We start from the raw sequence: 23,228 nt of genomic DNA, 5'->3' as shown, positions 1-23,228 counted from the left end.
TTTTTACCAATAAAAAAAATGAATTACTTAACACTCCCCAAATCATGGATGAATCTCTGAAACACTGTGCAGAGTGAGAGTAACTACACACAAAAAAAACACACAATGTGGAATTCTAATTATATGATGTTAAAGAGTATGAACAAACTAATCTATGTTGATGGAAATTAGATTGTGTTTGCTTCTGGTGGTGAGGAGGAGGGAGAGATAATGACTGGGAGAGTGCAAAAGGGAATCTTTGAAGTGTTGACAATGTTCTGTATCTTGATAGAATTAAGAGTTGCATGGGTATATCATTTGTCAAAACTCATCAAATGGTTTATTTAAGACCTGTGTTTTTAAAGACAGACCTTTTTTCTTTATGTAAATTATATCTCAATTTGGAAACATAAAAAGCATGAAAAAATAAATAGCATGAAGACATAAAACTTTTAAAGTTTTGGGTAAACAGGAGATACCACTCTCCTCTTCTGAGACTGTTATTATTAGGACTTTTGTGATGATCATGCTTATGACATTATATATTCCTTGTGGATACTTCTTTGTTCTCTGTGTTGGATAATATACCAGAGACAAATAAATAGACATCTACATATCAAACACCATAACCAGATAGCAGTAGTTTTACAAAATCATATTACTTTTGGTTTTAAAAACATGAGAATGATGCATCTGGTCATATAGATGCGCCAATTTTGGTTTCTATCATCAAAATAAAGCCTTGTTTTACGAGTCATTATACAAGCACCACGACAGTTTCTCTGACTTTATCCTAATGAAAGCTTTTTAATGAGTACACATTATGTTCACTTATTAATATCACTGATATGTATTTCATCATATTTTAATACCTACTGAAAGTAATTTGGCACATTTACTGTTTTCTTCTAAAATGCCTGCTATTTTTGAAAGGGCCTGGCTGGAATTTTAATTATAAATTTGTTTCCTTTTTTTCCTTCCAAATAAGGACACCACAGATAGTCTGTGCAACTTAATTGTATAAACATGTAGCATTGTGCTAGCTGCTTGAAAACTCAAGTGTAAATAAGACATGATCTCTGTTTTCCAGTTGCTCATAATGAGCTCAGCGATGGACAAGAAGTAATGTTAACTAGAAGATAATGTCATAACTGCAATAGCAGTTATATGAACAAAGGGCTGTAGGAGAAAGGAGTGACAATTGTCCCAGAGGGAGAGGAAGATAGTCATAGATGGCTTCACAAAGTAAGTGACATTTAAGATAGATCTTAAAAAAAATAAAGAGCGATCAATATATCATTCATCAATTCGGCTACCACGGTGTTGCTCCTACATGGTAGATATTGGGTCAGGCACTGGCACAGCGTGTGTGGTCTAGGCCCTAAAGAAGCTTATACTCTAGGTACATTTTGCCAATCCTAGAAGGAATGCAGGTTGCTCACTTGCCTATCTCACTCTTTCCACTCTGGCTTCTTTCCATTTCATTTTACTAAACTAGACTTATACACCAAAAGGAACTTTTAAGTTCAAAGTTATTATTTTTCTTTTTACATTTTTTCATTTCTGATGTCATGGGAAAAGTGATGGCTTGATAAGTCATTGACTACTAATATTTAGTTCTACCACTTAGCTGTTTTCTTACATTAATTTATTCATTCAGTTACTTATTCGAGGATCATTTATTAAGCCCTTTCTGAGTATCAGTGGGTCCCCAGAAATTGGGATACAAAGGTGAAGAAGACTGTCTGGTAGAAGAAACAGAGATGCAAAAATTCAAATGCTGTGTGATACTGGTTGCAACCAAGGTTGAAGAAGAGAAGGAGAAATTAATTCTGGTGTAGAGGTCAGAGAACAACTCGAAGAGAAGTGGATGCTTTCATTACTCTTTAGTGAATTGGAAAGACATTTCAGATGTAAGGAACAGCATGTGAAAATGAACGCAGAGACCAAGCAGTCAGTAGTGTTGTCCTGTGCTGTTTCCCTTTCAAAGGCTCTTGCTTAGGAATCCTTCATCTCAGGCACAAAGAAGTGAAGTCATTTCCTCCCATGCTTTCTGACTGTAACATTTTCTGTTCTAATATTGGAGCCTCCAATTTCTTTCATGTTTCTCAAGCAAATAATCGCCACATAATTCTTATTTCCACACCTAAAAATGCCAAATACTAACAGTTTACTTTCTAATGTCACTAAAATATATACTTTGTCTCCAACTCTAAAGAAGAATTTGTGGATAAAGGTATAATTGCAACTATATTCTCACTTAAGTATTCTTCACAACGCTTTATCTAAAATATTTGGGGCCAAACGTAGCTCAAAATGCAGAATTTTTTTTTGGACTTTAGGAAAGAAAAATGGTACACATACTACCTTTTCCCTAGCACCTACAGCAAGATGTGGCGTGGCAACCTGGACTTCAACACGTTCGTCACTCGGAAGTAAACACGTAAATGTTCACTCTAAGAGGAATAAATAAAGATTATAAAAGCCTCCCATCAGTTCAGGCCGGGTTTGCTGCCAAATGAGTTATGTGAAACATTTGGTTTCAGAGCTTTTTGGGTTTCAGAAGTGTTAATGAGAGATCGTGGACTTGTACTGTGGTTATCCTCATTTCATAGTTTTAGAAACAGATTTAGAGAGATTAATTAACTTGTCCAAGTTGCTTAGCTAGTATAGTAAGGAAGCATCATGGAAACCTAACAGTCTTACTTGGAACTCTGTTGGTAACCACTGTCCCATATGTAGCAAGCAAACAGTTCACTTTTATTAAGTCGCCAGGTTTTCACCAGGTAGAAGAGGGGATTAAGGTAACTGAGTATACAATAAAAGTGCTTTGCTACCTATGCGCCTCCTTTTTTTTTTTTTTTTTTTCTTGCGGTACGCAGGCCTCTCACTGTTGTGGCCTCTCCCGCTGCGGAGCACAGCCTCCGGACGCACAGGCTCAGCGGCCATGGCTCCCGGGCCCAGCCGCTCCGCGGCATGTGGGATCTTCCCGGACCGGGGCACGAACCCATGTCCCCTGCATCGGCAAGCGGACTCTCAACCACTGCGCCACCAGGGAAGCCCCCGATGCGGCTCCTTTTTGATGATACTGTGAATAGCCTCCCCTTCCTTATCCTCACAGACTTCCTCATTGCTGACTGTCTGCATGGACTCTGGGTGTCATACTTTGAGAACTGTATCTGTCCTTACAATTCTTCTTGCTTACATGTCTTTGACCTAGCTGCTGAACTAACTCCCGCTCCTGGTTCCTCAATGGGTATTTTCAACCACTGGCCATTCAGAGCCCAGTGTGCTGCTTTTCTGGATTTCCTCTCCTGACTCTCTATTTCATTTCTCTTCCAGCTCAAAATCATTTCTTACCAGCTTTCTCCCTCAAGAAGCTTGTGTTGTTCCCATTGCTAACTTCTCGATCTCTGACTGTATTCGGTTGCTATTCTTACTTTCATTTTTCTTGGCAATGCGGATCCTTGTATGCTTCCATCAGAATCAGGTTGTTAAAAATGCAGATTCCTGGACTCACCTTTGACCAATGAAATCAGGATCTCTGGGAGCGGAGCCTGGGAATCTACATTTTCATAAGCATGCCACATGGTTTTTAAGCACCAGGAGTTGGAGATCAATAGCTTTGTGGTGCAGCAGAGCTGGTGACTGCTCTTCCTGTGGGATCTACTTTCATGCTTGCAGGCACGAATTTATACAACTTGCACTGTAAGACCAGAGCAAACCATAAATGCCTGACTGCTTGCTCTTCCAATGTCACATGAAGAAACATTGCTTGGGAAGTTTAATCAATTTATACGTGAGGTATGCATTAGGGAGACTATATTAAATATACTAATTATGTATATTAAATATACTAATTACTTGAAAGATAACATGACTAATTTGGCCAAACTAATTTGTTTCCATGGCTCAAGTCTCATTTTTCCTCCATCTTCAAACACTGTACTGTAATTCGTTTCTTCTAAATTTCTACTCTAATTTATTCTAGCCTGACCTCTGAGTGAAAGATGAAAGAGAGTAACAACTGTACTTTCCAAACAAATTTTTTCCTATCTAAAGAAGCCAGCTACTTCCAGCGGGGCTTTCTGAAAAGGGTCTGCAACTTCTCTTGTCCATTTATCATGAAAACAGGGTAAGAACCAGCATCCTATTCTTTAGCTAATAAGAATATAATATGAATTATTTTCAAGGATGCACACACACACACATACACACACACACACACCTGCAACACTAGGAAGGAATAGCTGGGAAGCCACAGCACTTTGATTCACTATTAGGGATATTAACCTAAAGGGGATAGTCACCTATTGTTTGAGTCATGTCAGCCCTCACCAGAGACTCTGGAACATAGATCTATTAGCAGACCATCTGCTTGTTCCTCAACTTAGTGCTGAGAAATGAATTGCTAATATAATCACATAGGCAAAATCTTTTTTTTTTTTAACAAATGATAATGCTGGAAATTACACTTTTGATTTTGATGAAGGCTGGACTTACTAAAATAAAGTCTGAATCTAGATTCAAACTATCAGAAAATCAATTTCCACTTAAGTCACTGACACAAGTGTTTCCATCATTATCCATCTTCTATTTGAATATGTAAGTTTTCAAATGAGTGTGGAAGTCTTTTAAAGACAAAAATGGCACAGTGCAAGGCAGCTACTTCCATTTCAGCTTGCATGGTGACTGCATACGTTTGAGACAATGCTTTTATAGACAGTCATAAACTATCAAAACTACCATGTCAGAAACAATCGACTTGATATATTTACATTGGATGAGTATAAAGTTATTTGTAATTTTTTTTTAGTTATGAACAATTTTAGGATATTGATGGTCATTGATAAAGGCAAGAACACTCACTGTCTAAATACTTGCAGACTCAGTTTATGATAATATGATTAGTTACACTAATAATGCTGCTTAGGCACAGTCTCGCTAATTATAATATTATAAATATTAATGTCACCCAGCCTTTTTGTTTGATTGCCACTCATGGAGACATTCATCATGATATTTTCCTGGAATCCACACTGTAAGATTTTATTTCTTTCTCCCTTTTATTTTTCATCACTGGACTTGCAGGGATACACATTATTCTCCAAGAAGCCCTTATTTTTGGCTATCTGTTTGGAGAGGAATAGTGACATTTCCCATTAAAATTAGCCAAATGTAAATTGTTATATGATGTTTCTCTTATTCTTTCTGAGTCCCTAACCTTGCCATCCAAGGCAGAGTACCCAGGGTTTTTGTTTTCCATTCTTTTTCATGTGACCTGTTTCAAGTTAAGATTCATTTGAATTATTAAATGCTTCCTTAAAGAATCCTTTTACTTGCCTCTCTTTTTTTTTAAGTTAATTATTGATGTAGTGACAAGCTGAAAAGACTAAGAATTATAATTTTTTCCTCCCCTCATTCAGGACTCAAGAAACGTCTTCTGACAATGGTTATCTATTTAGAATAATACAAAGGAAATACAAAGGCGAAATGCTGAATGTTGTTTTAGAAAAGATTTGCTAAAATCACTGTATTATACAAAATGTAAATGTAGTGTATATTTCTCTGAAAATAGCAGTTAGTGAGAAAGTTGGGACATAACCTTTTGAGCCCAGGTTTAACCACATAGCAGAAGCAGTTACAAAAGATACTGATTAGATTTTAATTTTAAAAACTTCATCGTATTATTCAGGGCTCCAGTGATTTGATTGTCTTGAAAATAGAAAGGTAATGTTATAATTTCCAGAGCTTGTTAAAGAATAAAGAAATCTCCAGCCTCCTACCGGAAAGAATGCCAGTCATCACCACAGTAAGCAAGAATTTGGAGGCACTTTACACTATAAACTTCAATCTTTTTCTTTTATATGACCTTGTGTTATATTGGTTTCATAAAAATGTAACTCAGAGACCTATCATAGAGTTGTAATCAAGCCTCCTTCAGAACGATTCTACAGCAGAAATCACATCAAATGGGCACTGTGTTTCCTCTGTTAGTGAGATGGTAGGAGGGCAAACAAGACCTGAAATAGAAAGTGAACAAGGCAGAGTTCTCAAGGACAACCCAGGAGAGGTGGCCACGTACCTTTCCCACGAGTTCAGCAATGCGAGGAACTGGTTTCCCTTTCTGGTGACTCTCGGTGGCTGGACTCTGCCCGTCCCAGTCTTGTAGCTCTTCAATGCTTTTCAGATAAAGCAAGGCTTTGAGGCCAGTGCAGTAGTCTTGAATGACAGTGAAATCCTGATTCTGAACAGCACTGCATACCTAGAAAAGGTGGAGCAACCAACTAAAAGTCAAGCTAAGAGCTAATTCTCCAAACAACCTCACTTTTCATATAGTCAACACAATTTATTTTATGTGCCAGGCACTGTTCTAAGCATGACAGGTCAATTGTTGCCTGGAGGGGATGGGAGTGGTCGGGAGGGAAGGACTACAAAAGGGACAAGGAAACTTTCAGGGACTGTGAATACTTTCGTCAGCTTGATGTGGTGATGGTCTCACAGGTATACACATATTTCAAAACATCAGACTGTACACTTTAAACATGTGCGGTTTACTGTATGGCAGGTATAGTCAGTATGGCTGTAAAAAAATTAGGTCCAACCAGAAGAATTTCCCAGGAGTTAAATTTAGCACAACATGAGAACGGACATTTTAACTCTCTCATTCTCCCTCCGTTGAGATGTGCAGCCTGGACGTGGTTCTCATGCGAGGAGGTGGTCCTGCTGAGCAGGAGACCCATCAACTCAACCCTCGTGTACCACGGCCTGCCTCTTTAGCCTCATCTATCACTGTCCCCCTTTGTATTCACTGTGCTCCAGTCACCCAGGTCTTTCCTCTTTTCCTCGAATTCGCCACATTCCTTCTTTGCCTTAAGACCTCATAAGATCTCGCGGCCTAGAAGGTCCTTCCCTTCTACATATGGCTAACAGCACAGCTTCAGTCTCATGGGAATTATCACTTCCTCAAGGAGGCCTCCAGGAGCCCAAAATAAGTTAAGACCTTCTTTAGCTCATATATTTTTGACTTCTAAGTCTTGCAATGTTATTTGATTGACAGTTCCCTCCCCCAATAGACTGAATCTTCAGGAGGGAAGAAGCTATTTTATTTTGCTCAACATATTATCCCCAGTGACCAGCACAGAGTTTGTCATTTATTCTGCTCTTAATAAGTATATGTTGAATGAATGCGTAATTCAGAAGAGATTTTTTAAATTTGAGTGACATTTCTTAGAAAATAGAGATTTAATTCTAGAGTTAAGGAAGGTTGATTCTGAGAAATTAGGATCATTCAAATAAAAATATACTTGAGAGTCTGTGTTAGGATTTGAATTAGAGCTTGAATGTAGTGGAGTTAGAGAAACACTCCAGGTTGATTATTTACAAAGATACTTCTCCAATTTTGATACCATATATAGTCTCCAGAGACTCATTTACAACTGCCAGTAGGACCTCCTCGCCCCTATGGCCCATCATCACTTCAAATTCAAAATTTACCATATAGAATTCAACACCTCTCTGCATCCATATTTCAAATCAATCCAAAGAAACAGCTATCCAAACAAAACTAAGCAAAGCAAAACTCACTTCTAGCCCATCTTCCCAGATGTTAAATTCTTAGCATATATCATAGTTACTGGTGATTGCAGCCAATAAAGAAAAACCATGTCATACATGAATGTAGATGAAGAAATACCTGAAAATAGAATAAGTCATATTCTATTTCAAGTTCTCTTAAAGCCTTCTGAGTCTTTAATTAACACATTTCATTGTAATCCTCATGCCTAGTGCACTCCCTGATACCTAGCTATTGCTAGGCTGGTTGAGAAAATTTATTGAAAACACACTAAGGGGTTCCAGAATAGGGAATGGGAAGTAGACAGAGACAGAGAAAGGGCAAGAAAAATATATACCTAAGAGTTCACAGCAAAAAGTGGTAGTGATTTCATCATATATATGAAAAAGAAGGCTAAGTGTGGAATTCTGGGAATATGAGCATTTAAAAGGAAGGCTAAGGAAGACCATGAAGGACACTAAGCAGAAGAGATACAAGACGGAAACACGGAAGATGTCAAATGCTGCACGAAGGTCAGTGACATCGGAGGTGAAAAGTGATCGTTAAATTTACCAATCAAAAGACTTTAGCATTTATGGGGGAGAAGCTCTGCAACAGGGCAGAAGCCATCTTATAGCGAGCTGAAGAATGGACGAGGATAGAGGATGTGACAATATGAAGACAGACTGCTCTGATGAGAAGTTTTGCTCCTATTAAGAGAAATAGGAGAGCTAGCGGTATAAGTAGGAGAATTTTGAATTTTTTTTTTTTTTTTCGGTACACGGGCCTCTCACTGCTGTGGCCTCTCCCGTTGTGGAGCACAGGCTCCGGATGCGCAGGCCCAGCGGCCATGGCTCACGGTCCCAGCCGCTCCGCAGCACGTGGGATCTTCCCGGACTGGGGCACGAACCTGTGTCCCCTGAATTGGCAGGCGGACTCTCAACCACTGCGTCACCAGGGAAGCCCTGTATCTTATTTTTATAAGGATGGAAATAGCTATGTTTTAGGGGAATGTGGACATTTTATATTTCAGAATAGGAGAGAATGGCTTCTGTATATTATATTTCTGTCAAAATTGGCTGAATGATGGTGTGGTAAGAAGAAAACAATGTAATATCTAACATGAGATGAGCTCTTACTATGGGCCACACACTCTGTTAAACACTTTTTAATGTATTGGGTTGTCCAAAAAGTTCATTCTGGTTTTTCCATGAGGAAATTATATCATTTAGTCCTCAAAATAACGCTGAGGTAGGTTTAATTTTTAGCCCTATTTTACAGATGAGGGAAGTGAGATGCAGAGACTTGCCCCAGGCAGGCCACATGGTTAGAAAGTGGATTATACTGCATAATTCATGACCGTGCGTCTAAGGTGACTAAGGTATAGACATTCACGAAGGAAAACTCTTTTCATGTAACTACAATTATCTTTTCCATGACCCAAACACATGTATATATAATTTTAAATGATCAATTATCTTCAATCCAAATATAACTATTGTTTTGAAAACTCGATACTGCTAGATAAAAATTGTCAATGTCCTCCTGTTTTATTTACTTCTTACTTGTACATGAGTAGAAACAACAAGGCAAAACCAAAAAGCAGAAATAAAAACCTTTCATTTCCTATTGTGAAGGGCTGTATGTTACCACAGTGCAGGAAAGAACATTGAATAACCACTAAATACAGACAAGAATATTTTCTAGGAAGTCCATTTATATCACATAAAAAAAATGTTTCTCAGGAGGAACAATTTAAGCATTAATTAGGCCTGTTATAACTTTCTTAGAGTTGATTTTCTTTTCAGAACAATTATAAAGAACATCATTATAATTTCCTCCACGGGATTTTTTTTTTTAAACTGTAAAAGTCAACTGATGCTTTACTTAATCTTCTTTGTTCACCGTGAGATTCTATTTTTTGGTAGTATATGTTAATGTGTATACTTTTACTATAGTCTTAAAATAGTTCCCCATATGGACATCATAAGAAATCAGATTTTGAAAATCACATCATGTCATGTAATTTATGGGATGTTCATGACTGCTGTGAAAACCTGCTGCTAAAAGGACTCTAGATACTCTGCAGTGTATGAATAGTCAAGTTGAATCTCAGTCCTCCCTAACTTTTCCAATGAGAAGATACAAGAGCCACTACTTCTCTTAATCCACAAACATGGCACAATTTGTGTAGAGTAGACTCATCCAAGTGGTGCTGGAGTGATCACAAAGTAGACTTGTGTATTTTAACTATGGAAGAACATGTGGGGCTAAAGGCTAAAAAGACTCCCTCCTTGCCCACCCTCTTGTATGCACTTTACCCTATAGTGCTAGTGTTTCAGATAAATGGGAGCTACACTGAGCATGTGAAGGGGACACAGAACTTGAAGAGGTAGGAGAGACTACCAGATGGCGACTGAACATTGCTGGGATGGTGTGATATGCTGGAAACCCTGGACGCCACCATCAGGCATGGATGTCAGAGGGGACCACTTCAGATATGTTTCATCATCAAGCAAATGTCACACTATTTATATACCTTCCTAAAGTGAGTAATTTACCTTTTACTATCCATAAGATTAAATGTTAATTTTCTGATAGAATTTCTGATAACAGAAGTGTTCACATTGATATTTCTTTGAAAATTTTAACATATATATATATTATCGGAGGGTCTTATTAAAATGCAGATTCTGTTTCTGTAGGTTTGGAGTGAGGTCCAAGATTCTGCATTTGTGACAAGCTCCCAGGTGGTGCTGATGTCGCTGGTCTACACTTAGAAGAGCAAGGATTTAAGCACTGGTGGGGATGAATCTCATCTTATCCTGAAATGCTGTCTGCAAAGTAAGTTTCTTCCAAACAAATAATTTCTTGATTTTTACTATTAGATTGTAGCAACATTTTCATGGCCCTTTAAAGCAGCACTACTTATGATAATAAGTCACGTCTGAAAAAAAGAGAGTCATTTTCTGATGAAATAGTAATGAGACCCAAAATAAACTTAGGATGCAAGCACACCACTGGGAACAGAGCTTTGTCCATGGGATTTGATGCTCAGAAAATGGATTTGCTCAGAAAGGTGCCTCGCTCTTGCCTAACCTGCACTGAGGGCTTTATCTCTATCTCAAAGGCAAATGGTTCCTTTTAAAACTCCAAACATGTAGCTGCTATTCCTAAATGGGTGTATTTTATATGACATCTCTTAATTGTTTGTTTAGCAGCTCTGATTAGGACTCTTAATAGCTGTTAACATGTTTGCTCAGTATAATTTGTAAGTTCTTTATGGTGAAGGCTGGTTTATCTTTCTTCGCAGCAGGGCATCAGGTGCCATTATAAGGATCATTGCCACCATTAATTATTTCCATAAGCGTGAATCTCCCTACAGTGAGCTGTTCTAAATAGGAGCCCTTGGATTCTCAGCAGGACCAGCCCTGTGCAGGGGCTGAGTAGGTGGTGACCCCCTGTGCGGCATGTTTTGAGGTGTGCAGTAAAGCTCCCATGGCCACCGGACAGTCTCCTCTAGAGGTCTGACACAGTGCCCTGACTTTTCACTTTAGGTGCAGCCACATTTAATTGAAGCCTGTCTATGTAAAGCAACTGTAAAAGTACCTGGGAGGTGACAGAGGGTCGAGGGGTGCTATTCCTTTCTCATTATTTCTCATTAAATGAGATTAACCATATTAATAGTAAATTACCTATTTACGGTGATTTATATTTTTAAAATCTCCTTTACATACATTATTTCTTTCAATACTCCGAATAAAACTATGAATTAGGCAGGGGAGAGGATAGTATTTTTACTTTAACAATGGAAAGAGCTTGGACCTGAAGAACTATTTCTTAAAGTCTAATTGAGTGGTTTTTATGCCATATCAAGCAGTATAGCCTAGGGGTTAAGAGCATACATGTAGAAGTTTGGCAGAATCAGGTTTCAACTGCATCTTAGCTGCCTAAGTGTGAGCAACTTTCTTCACTTAAAAATGGAGATTAAATACTTAGCACATAGGAGCGTCAAAGGCAATGTATTTAAGTGCATAAACTAGTAGCTAGCACTTAGTAAGCTAGATTGGCACCAAAAATAAATTTCATAACATGAATAAATCATTAGAGCATGAATTAGGCAGAATATAATTTTTTAAATCTATACTTTTTTGGTCTAATGCAGTAAAAGAAGGTCATGGATATTATTTTTATTTACATTAAGTAATGACCTCAAAAAAAGCTCTGGTCTTGTTGTCAGAAGACATGTGTGAGACCCAGCTCTGTCCTTCAGCACCTGTGTGACTGAAGCTAGTCTTTTAGCTTGTTGTTTCCTCCTCTCACACCTCCCAATCTGAAAACAGTGGATGATGATAGCTAATTCATTACTGTGAGGATTAAATTACCTCATGTATGTGGAACTGCTGTGGAAATTAGAGTACCATTCAGACAGAATGGTATCAAACCTCAGAGTTATTATCAGGTAATCTAGAATTTAAAGGGCCTGGTGGAGGTCAAAATGGAAACTTTTGCCTGTAAAGGAAAACAAACTCCTTGAAACGTAAATGACAATGTACTAGAAAACTAGCAAACAGAATTCAAACTGGATTAAAAATACGAATCCCAGGCAAATAACTTGGCCAAGAAGAGTTCTATAGAAATAGAACACTGTGGGGCTGGGACTTGTTATGGTGCAACAGAGTAGCACCTCTTTCAAATGATATTTTGAAAATGTGACAAGGTTCTTAAATAGAGATCTTGAAGTATCAGACACAACTCAGATGAACCCATGATCACAATGATTCCGTTTCATTTCTTACCACATAGGTGGACAAACTACACTCCAGGTCTCAGAAATGTGTGCCACCAGACTGTAAGCAAGTAAAATACATGTTTACATTTTAAGTCCAAAGTAGTCTCAAAGTTTCTGTACATTCATTAGTAAGAGGGATATTGGAGAGTAACTACACTTAAGCAAAAATGGAAATTCTGCAATGCTTATCACATTCCAAAATATACTAATAACAGAGCCTTATGTGGCTGGAAGAAGTTCAAGAATATTCCCATGAAATATGTTTGAACCATGAAATATGTTTCATAGATGAAACACTGAATAAGGAGGATTATCCATCCAATTCTTAAAAGATTTCCCAGAAAAAGAAGAAAAATGTGATCCTATGATCTCTCTTTGCTAATCTCTTTTGATAAAGAGTTAATCTGTTTAAGCAATGTAAAACACTTGCAATATTTTATATAGTGCTTTATTGTTTTCAAAGACAAAAGGGAATTTAGACATTTTTCAGACCAGCCTCCTTGTTTCACAGCTTAGGAGTCCAGAAAGGTTGAAAGAACTGTCCGTGGTCACACAGGTGGAGGCAGGGCTGGCTTCCCCACCTGGTCTGAAGCTTTTGCGCTAAGGCACTGCCTTTCAAGTGTCATCACTTAGTCCATACACCAATTCGGAGAGGAAGACAGAGAAGGTGCTATTAAATGTTTAGTGAGTGAAGAAATGGAAACTAAACATTGAATGTCCCAACTCAAAAGATTAGTAGGTGGTTGAGTCAATGGTCAGATTCAGATCTTCTGACCTCTGCTTTTATCTTATTTCTCTAAATTCCGAAATCTTAATTGTAACGTGTCTTCCATGGTTCAATATGCTCGTATTTATCATTTTCATAAGAAGAAGCACATTATTGAACAATGATTTCAAATTTATTATTTAATGAATAATGGCAGAAATCCACAGATTTTTAAAAGCATCCTAAAATAATTGGAGGACTACTTGAAGGTTTACTACTAAAACTGGAAAACAGACCTCTACTGTTGTTGGATGAAAATGCAGTTTCCAATTCCATCTGTCCACACCCAGTGATTAAAAACATCAGATCTTCCGAAGGCATGGAATCAGTCATTCCTCACTGAATTGAGTTCTGACCAGTACTGATAAACATGTATAAAACTACATTGTATTTTTGAAACCGGTGTACAATACATACCGTTAAAGTAATAATTCAGAATAACAATATCCCCCTGTGAGGTTTTGGTACTACATAAACATGGTACTGCTTACTAGAATTCATGAATAAAACACCAAAATTATGATTTTATAAAGCTATAGGTGAAAAGACAGCCCCTGGAGATACATAGTACATAGGGAGCTAGATAGGGATATATTTGCATATCCACATAAAACCACAAATCTTAGTAGTTCTGTCATATTAGTTTCCATTTGTTGGAGCTGTACAACATCAAAGTTGTGATGTCCCTATATACTGCATTTAGCAGTAATGTAATGGACTACGTGAAGAAATCAAAGTGAGAGTTTCTAAGTAGTTTCCTGGCAATTGAGACAGCAGGCCCTTTCATGTGCTCTGTAACTGTAGCAGTGCATTGATTTAAACTCCTTCTGAGATCTCAAATGCTTTTATACTCTTAGGTCTCTCAAGCAGCATTTTTTTTTTCAAAGTGATAAAATTCTAGCATTCAGCAGAATACCGTCTTGTTTGCCCCAAAAGGAGAGGGCTTATTTCAGCTTTGCTACTAAACTGCACAGGATCACTAAGTAAAACAGCTGTCCAAATGCCATCCTATTAAGAAATCTGGCTTTGAGTTCAGTTTTCTATGTTCTGACCATAGCAAATTGGATTGGGGAAGAAAGAACAAAAACCAAATAGCCCCACAGATGTTGTTTTTGTGAAGGTTCAGTTCAGAAAAAGCCCAATGGATAAGCAGTTAAGCTTATTAATTTTTTTCAAAGTTGTCCTTTAATTGCTACTCATTGATAAATCCTAAAGGTATAGGAGTCACTTAATTTTTGTTTTGTATGTCATCTATTTCATTGTCGATTACATTCCTTATCCTCTTACCTAGCCTTTTAAATTACCTATTTTCTGACAAATTCTAAGTATATGAATACCTCTTTTTTCCCAATCAGGAAGGAATTTTATGGAGCTTGAAAGGCTATTTTTCAATGTCCATCTGTGGTCATTCTCTGTCTGATTAATTTCTTAACCCACATTCAGCTGAAGACAGACTAAAGAGAATAAAGTGTTTCCAAGGTATTTTACACTGAGATTCAGACCACATTTTGCCAACCAGAATATATTCATCTATTCTCCAAGTACTTTCTTACAGGCAGCACAGGTGATGGGCCACGCCCTCGACTATTATTCAGAACAGCATTGTGGGACTGATCTTCTCACTTGTACTTTGTTGATGACACAACCTGACTGAGATGGCCTGGGCTGATTAGTCAAAGGGATGTGCCCTGCACGTGAGATTGCCTCTGTCTCCTTCCTTACATCGTCCTTTACAAAGTCACTTCCAACTGGATTCAGTTCTCAATTATGACCTGAACCAATAAATAATAATAGAAAAGAATCATACAGAGACACAGCACCGCTGTCTGCCTTTTTTGAGGGGCTAGAGATAAAATGGGTAAGCCAGGCACAACATGTAGGGCCAAAGAACGGTGACTGCTTACCTGCCTCCTCAGAGACATTGCTGTTGATGGCCATGCTTCCCCACAGACATAAATACAAGACAAAAAAAACTGAAGCAAGGCCTGGAGTCTTCTGCACATCAGGGTCTTATGTAGCCCATTCTTCAGTTAGGGGCTGTGGCTGCAGTTTGAGGAAGCTTGGTCCCTTTTGCTTCAGAAGCAGTAGGATTTTTCTACTAAAAAAAAGAATCTCACTATCCTGGGCTATTGCTGTGGTGCAGCATCAGTTACCACAGTAATTTTCAATTACTCTGCAGTAACACAGGTGGTGGTGCAAGGGCTTCACAGAGCATTGTGCAAGCTCAGCACCTCCCATGATCAAAGTGGGGCAAGAAAAGGAAACTAAATATCCAAACAATAGCTGTCAGATGACTAAAATCCATAATTTTAGGCAATCTCTCTTTTTCAACAGTCAACACAGCTGCGAAAACTTGACTTACAATATCATTTACTAAAATACCGCACGGGGTTTGGATGACAGAAGGAGAATAAGTCATAATGCCTAGAAAGGAAATGTCTATTGGGCAAATTATCCCATGGAAAATTTTTTCTGGACCTTGAAGATGGATAAAGGTATGTGGTTACTCAACAATATAAGCAGACATTCATCATTCCAAGAAAAAAGGACTATTTGCCTGCAACGAGAAAAATGCTATTAATGTGAAAATAGCATCTCAAATAATACTGTCCACTTCTTAACTCAAAGCCCTCACAATTCAGTAGTTGATTTTATGGTTAATGTATTATTGATGAAAACACAAATTTGTGAGAGTAGTGTGTAGCTATTATCAGTGAGTCAAGAATCTTGACTGAGTTGCCGATATAGTCTGGGACAAAAAAGTTAGACAAAGTTCAGCTGATTGAGTGAATACTTACAGAGTTAAGTGCTATAGAAAAAAACCCTACCAATGTTCAAGTTAATATCCTGAAAGCACTCGTATACACCGATGGAAGGCTGGAGAAGCAAAGCGAAAAAGTTTGTATTTTTAAAAAGATGTGCTCTTTTTAAACATTAAAGACCTAAAGACAAAGAACATTAAAGACTTGTTCTTAATTCCTTTACTATACAGGTAGAAAACGTGAGGCTCACAAAGTTTGTGGCTTTGTGGAAAGACCAGGGAAGTAAATTGTGTACTAGGTTTTTATTTTTTAAATTAATGAAGACCAAGAACCTGAAAACAAAATGCCTGGTTTTCAAGCTTCCACAAATGGATCGCTGGGATATGGTTACAGATGAATGAATGCAATGACCAAACAGGCAGTTTTATTTCTGCATTTCTCACTAAAAGAGCACATATTTTATGATTTATGAGTATGAGAGTTAACCTGAAGGAAGATAACAAACACCAGTAAAAGTTCTAGGCTGAGAGTTTTAGGAGGATACTCAGAGGTGATCATATGATTTACCATTGAAACTATGACACTTGAGAGTAAACAGGGCAATTATTCATAAAAACACCAGGACAATCATCATAAATTAAAATTGTCCTAGACAAACCTAGATCTATGATTTCCTTACTTATTAGAAGGTTTTTTCCCCCGTGTTTAGATTGGAGGGAGATTTTCGCTTATCCTCATGGAATGTGTTCTGAAATGCTCTGTCACTTTCGGTTTGGTTTAATATTCTGGTCCTTCAGGTACTTATACAGGCCTCAGAACCTTAACAATGGATTGAAGTCACGGGGCCTTTACTGCTTAGGTGGGAATTTGGAGTCATGGATAGCTGACCTGATCCAGATAGCCCTAGAGTTAAAGAGGCCCTCTTGGCCTCCAAGGGTCTTTTGGCAGGAGAAGAACTCAAGAAGAAAAGAAACAATAAGGACTGTCCCAAATCTGAATCTTGTAAGCCAGAATCTTGTAAACCACCCTTAAGGGTGGAAAAATCTGATGTACTTTACATATTTAAGAGTCTGTTCTTTTGTAGCTATCATTTCTTTATACTTTACCCAAATTCCTTTAGGCTTACTGTGCTTTGAAATTCACCTAGTGGGTATTACATTCCAAGTTCATGTGTAGCACCACATTTAAACTTCACAATAATACCATGAAATGTGGTATTATTTTCTTCAATTAGCAGATGGGTAAAAGAGGGTCAGAGAACTAAGGACCTTGACTAAGATCATACAGCTAATAAATAGCAGAGCAAAGGTTCAAATCCTGGGTCAGTCTGCTTCTAGGACCCTTTCTCATAACTTCTGTGTACTCTTGCTTTTCCGTTGTAACCACGACAATCACTCATGTGGAAAAATAAATAAATAAATAAATTTTGTATTTTATATATATATATATATATTATGAATCTACCTATCTATCTAAAATAGAACTCTTATGAGGAATATATTGAATAAAATATGTAAGTATCTGGGTCAGTACCTAAAGTACATGTATGGTAGGTATCATTGTCTGGATCTCATTCACCAGTTTTCAGAGACACAATAAAAGGACAGGTACTATATCTGTTTTGTTCATCACTGCACACTCACATAAAGATTTGCGCTTGGCATGTGATTTGTTCAATGAATAAATGAATGAAGCAAGAGAAAGATATCAGAGCAACAGCACTCAATGAAGAGCATAGTTCTTTCATTTTCTGTCAATAATTCATTTTCTCTTCCTCTACAGTAAGATATTTTTATTTCAATTCCTATTGCATTTAGAGTCTGTTCCATTCATTGCACCATTAAACATTAATTTCTTTGCACTTAACTCTTTTCTGGGAATACCAATGTATTTCTACGATGCAAAGAAGCAGCTCTACTTCTTTAGCATTCTTCTTGATACTCAGCATACTGTTTGTCACAGCCAGACTTGGCCTGTATTTGGATTATTACTTATCTGGTGGTCCCACTCTAGATACCTGAATGTTGATAGCAGCTGTCATTTGATTTTTCTCTTCTAGTAGTCTCCTTTAATAACAACTGGATAAACATGTAATTTATTATTCTATAAAGACCTCATTTAACAGTGACTGAACTTACAGTAACATGTCCAAATTATGCAATGTTCTAAACTACTAATTTTCATTCATATATGCATATATGTTGAAGTGTTTACATATAGCAATCTAGATGCTATCCATGGTGAAGAACAGATAAAATAGAGCCAGGAGAAACTAAGAGAAAGGTCTCTAAGTTCATTTGTGTCTGGATTGGCTTATTTAATTTTTTTGTTTCTGCGTCACTCATATCCAGTTGTCTCCTTGGATCAGGACCAATATTTCCATTCTAAAGCATTCTTTCTCTGTCTTTGATTATTTCAAGTTCATCCTTTAAATTTAAAGTTCAGAACTTCATCAACTTACTCTAAGTAGTTCAAGGTAAATAATCAAATTTACTACTGAACAGATTTGTGGAAACACTGGCATTTAAAACAATTTGCCCTCCTTTAAAATATATCCTGCAAAATTGCTGCATCTTCCCAGTAAAGACCTTTTCTCTCTATTTGCTTGGGATGTAGCCAGGAGTGTTTAATAGATCAATATGAATTTTAATCATAAGAGAGCAGTTTTATGACAACATTTCTTCAAAAAAGTTTTACTCAAAAATTACCCACTCATTCATTTATTTTTTCATTCAAAGATACTAATTTATGAACCAGTCCTCTGGTTTCTTTTCAAATTCTATTATCAAACAAAACTGACTGCAGCATCCTGAGATTATGCTGTTTGTTTTATATCTATCAGAATGAACCTTCCTCAAAAAGATGTTGTCGGGACAAAATGAGATAAGAATTATGAAGAACTATATACAGGAAGGCTTTCTTGTTATATGTATGTCACAGTGGGTCTCATTCAGAGGTAAGAATAACTATTCAAGTTTTTAATTGTGTATCTTGATGTGAAACTAGTGCCTTTTGAGTTTTCTTTCCATAATGATTAATTTCTAAGATAAGTTACTACATTGAGCCCCAGGACTAAAATTATCACATCTATGTTGTAAGCAATTGGCTTATCACACACAGATGAATATATAAGATAAAATGTGGAGACCAAGAAATAACTGAATTTCAACTGTCATGCTTTGCAACATAAACTAAAATCTGATTGCCATCCCCTCTCCACAAATCAACATACTGCAAGCTTTAAATCAATTAAGAATATGAATTAGAATATGTATATGAATTAAAGGAAAAGATAAATAAGGTAAATGCAGCTTAAGTGAATTTTATGTGTCTTACATTTCAGTCTTATCTATAAAATGTCACACTGTAAGTTAAACTATTGCTTACATCCTGAAGCTGTTATAAGGAACAGTCCCTAATTACATAATGCTCTAAAATGCAATAGAACTGGCTTATTTTTTTTAACTCTCTTTAGATTACTCACATTTACTTTGTGTGTTTCGGAGACATCATGCCCTATGAATATGCAACATTATTCTTAATTTAGCTCTGTAAAACCAGGCATGTGCAATGTGTGGTGTATTTGGCCATGCTGAATTCACCAGTGATTAAACTGATTTTTAGCTTGCGTCATTGTTTTCAGGCCCCATGATGAGTCACGGAACTTTTTTCTCACCTCATATATATTACTGCATCTGGTATCATTAGGATGGAGTTAACATCCAGGAGGTAGTGATTGATTTAGGGAGATGATAATGAGATTATGGCTCATGCCCTTAAAGCATGACAACTGAAATCCTATCCTTTTCCACATGAGGAAATATGCTAAATATTATAATATCTGACACGTCTATCACTGTGGGATTAAGCCAGCTATCTGAAACAGGGTTGATATTTTGATCCTTAGACATATTATCTTCTTTGTCTTACAAACACAGAATAATTGATTCGGAGATAATGAAGGTTTAAATCTGCATATCCAAATTTTTAATTCCAAGAAGTTTTTAGGTCCTCTTGGTTCAGATCTGTCAGCTTAAACAAAAGAAGCAAACAACCATCACTGTCTCTCTTTCCTCTGATTTTGTGGGGCGGGATCAGTAAACAGGATAAGAGAGGTGTTCAACTAGGTGTTTAACTAGGAATATGTATGTTTCAGACCAGGAGAATCTGGTATGAAAGTTTTCAAAAGACCCACAAGTCACAAGAACATTAAATGTGTGGGAAATCTGACGACTTAAACACAACAGAGAAGCAATATTTCCTGAGTGTTTGAAGAAAATGAGTTAGGGAAATGGATGAGCATGTTTTTAAAGACTAATAAATTTAGGCTTTTTTTTTCCTTTGGAAGGAAATGTTTTCTAGACCTTTTATTTACTTTATTTAAAAATATACATTTGATGCAAATTTCATTTCTTTTAATCTTTTCCTCTAACATAATCTTCTAGAACTCAGCTTCAGGATATATATATATATATATATATATATATATATATATATACACCTCTGAGAATGATAAGGGGTAACTGAAACTGCCCTCTGAACTATTCAACACCCAGACGCTTTTTGTCTATTTCTAAACATTCACTGATAGAGACATCTACCCATTCATTTCTCAGCATCTGTACACGAGCATGTATCCATGTATCTACTTTGTGCCTAATCACTACCAGGCATTCATAAGAAATGGAAAGGAATATACATCCTAGCTGAGAGAGAAGACATATTTTTATGGGTTATACATACATTTGAATGCTCAGTACATCTCTGGAAAGTAGGATAGAGAAAAGGAGATGCAACTGCCTATCTGACATCTCCACTGAGATGTCTCCTAGGCATGTTAACTATGGCCAGAATAGCATTCTTAATTTTCCCACTCCTTATGACCTACTTCTCCAATAGTCCAAGACTTAGGAATCATTCCTTATTCCTTTTTTTTTTTTTTGCGTTACGCGGGCCTCTCACTGTTGTGGCCTCTCCCGTTGCGGAGCACAGGCTCCGGACGCGCAGGCCCAGCCGCTCTGCGGCATATGGGATCTTCCCGGACCGGGGCATGAACCCGTGTCCCCTGCATCGGCAGGCGGACTCTCAACCACTGCGCCACCAAGGAAGCCCCCCATGTGCCCTTTTACAGTCATCCTCCCACTTCCTCCCCAAGCTGCCGGCAAATGCTGATCTGTCTTCTGTCCTCACAGATTTGCCCCTTTGGATCATTTTCATATAAATAGAATTCTGTAATACAAATAGTACAGTATTTTGTGTCTGCTTGTCTTAACTTAGCAGAATGTTCTTACACATGTTAAAACAACCTATGCTGTTATGGTGTCAGTTAATTTCATTGCTGAATATTATGCCATTGGACATACCCCATTTTGTTTATCCATTCATCAGCTGATGTGAATCTGGATTTTCTCCATTTTGGGGGTATTAGGAACAGTGCTGCCATAATCATCTGTGTACAAGTCTTTGTGCGGATATATGTTTTTATTTATCTTGGATAGGTACCTAGGAGTGAAATTTCTGGACTGTATGGTACATTTATGTTTAACTTTCTAAGAGCTGTCAAACTGTTTTCGAAAGTAGTTGCACCATTTTACATTCCCACAAGCAATACATGAAGTTTCCAGTTTCTCCACATCCTCAACAGCACTTATTACTGTCTGTCTTTTGAAAATAGTCATTCTAGTGGGCAAAAATGTCAATATAGCATAGTGGTTAAAATCAGAGATGCTAGGCCAAATTATGTGAGCTTAGATGACAGCTTTGCCACTTACCATCTTGTTATTTAACATTCCTGTCTATAGAATGGGGACAATGCTAATATCTATCTCGGAGGATTATTGGAGGGGTAAGTGTAATAGAACTAATAGCTTACAAAAGTATCTGACACATAGTAAATTCTGTGTGAGCATTAGCCATTATAATAGCTTTGTTATTATGATTTGCAAAGTTATAATGTACGTATAGCCTGTTTGTGGATCATAGTGAGGCTGTGGGAAGATATTTATGTTCTCTTCATTAAGAGTCTCTTATATGACGCTGGGCTAAGATAGTTATAACAAAATCCAGGCGCTAGAATGTCAAGTTTTATAAAAATCAAACTAAAGATCTTACATATAATTAGAATGGGTAAGACTCCAAATGGCCAGAGTGACCTATCAGACAACTTCGGTTAAAATTGGGACTTAGACTGATTTAAGCAGTGGTTTCATTTATTCATAAAATATATCTATTCATGAAAAAAAATGAAAAACTAGTATAGACAAGTTGTTTTCCTACATAAAGTTGCATTCAGTTCTCAATTACTTGACCATAAGGACCTTCTTCCTCCCTTTCTTTACCTGTATATTCATACCTTTGATTCCTTTTTTCCTTTGCTTGACTGTTTGGATGATTAATGAATCATTGCGTGCTTCAACCAAGGAATGAATGGAGAAACAGCCAAAGAATGATATTCCCCCTTTTCAAATCACTACAATGCTCATTTTAGACACTTTTCCAGAGAGAACCAAGTCCCATCTTCGTATCAGGTATATTTCTGATGAATAACTTTAGAATATGTTTTGCACGCATGCTACTCAGTTTTTACGTATTACTGAAAGCATTTCAGAGCACTTCCCCTGGGTTTCCTGGTATAAACAGGAATCACTTCTGCATGCTTAGGTTACTGCTGTCCTAATTTCTCCAGGTTCCAGAAAGTCTTTGGGTACCCATTTAATTCTCTCACAGCAAGCTATTCCTACTTGAGAGCTTCCTAGCTTCCTGTGTCTCATTCTGGGAGTGAAGTGATCTAGGTTATAGTGTAGTAAAAATATTACTATAAAATTGCACACTATTTTCACTTACCTATATTACCACTTATGGTTATAACCAAAGAAATGAACAGTATGAATATAACATTTAACTGTTTCTGTACTGACAGGGTTTTTCTCCATTTCTGAAATTCTATGCTTTTACAAAATAAGATGAATATATTCTCTTTAAAAAGAAGTAGTAAGGCCAACGGATGAAAGATACATTGAAGTTGAGTTTCCACAATATGAGGCAGAAGTTGCTTATAATTTTAACTGGATAACTTGTAAGGTCATAAGTTATCTGTCACTGTGAATATAGAGGCTTGATAACCAGATGTGTAGAAGAGATTAGAATCTGGATGAAGTACCACTATGGGCTACACTCCAGTTTGTAGGAGCCCGCTTTCACAGGGTGATAAAACCCAGAAGCAGGGAGAGTTAACTCTCCAGAAGGATGAACTTTAACGAATGGAAGAGAGAAGACCAAAGGGAATGGCAGAGAAGTTTTTTCTTCATTTTCCCTGTGATGGATTGTCCCAAGGCACAGTTGTGTTTGTTTGTTTGTTTTGTGCCACACCATGCT

At 37.2% G+C, this 23,228-nt stretch overlaps 1 protein-coding gene across 2 annotated transcripts in view; it reads right to left on the bottom strand.

Moving 5' to 3' along the window:
* Positions 1–23,228, bottom strand: part of DPYD (dihydropyrimidine dehydrogenase) — an 810,282-nt gene that overhangs the window by 121,171 nt on the left and 665,883 nt on the right. For both annotated transcript variants that reach the window (XM_060139525.1, XM_060139524.1), the window contains exon 20: positions 6,065–6,244. In XM_060139525.1, coding sequence (XP_059995508.1) covers positions 6,065–6,244 — 180 coding nt within the window. The remainder of the gene's footprint in view (positions 1–6,064; positions 6,245–23,228) is intronic.

Source organism: Lagenorhynchus albirostris, chromosome 2 (assembly GCF_949774975.1).
Source record: "Lagenorhynchus albirostris chromosome 2, mLagAlb1.1, whole genome shotgun sequence".
NCBI lineage: Eukaryota > Metazoa > Chordata > Mammalia > Artiodactyla > Delphinidae > Lagenorhynchus > Lagenorhynchus albirostris.
The sequence above is the reverse complement of the archived record's forward strand: the minus strand, read 5'-3'. Positions and strand labels throughout refer to the sequence as shown.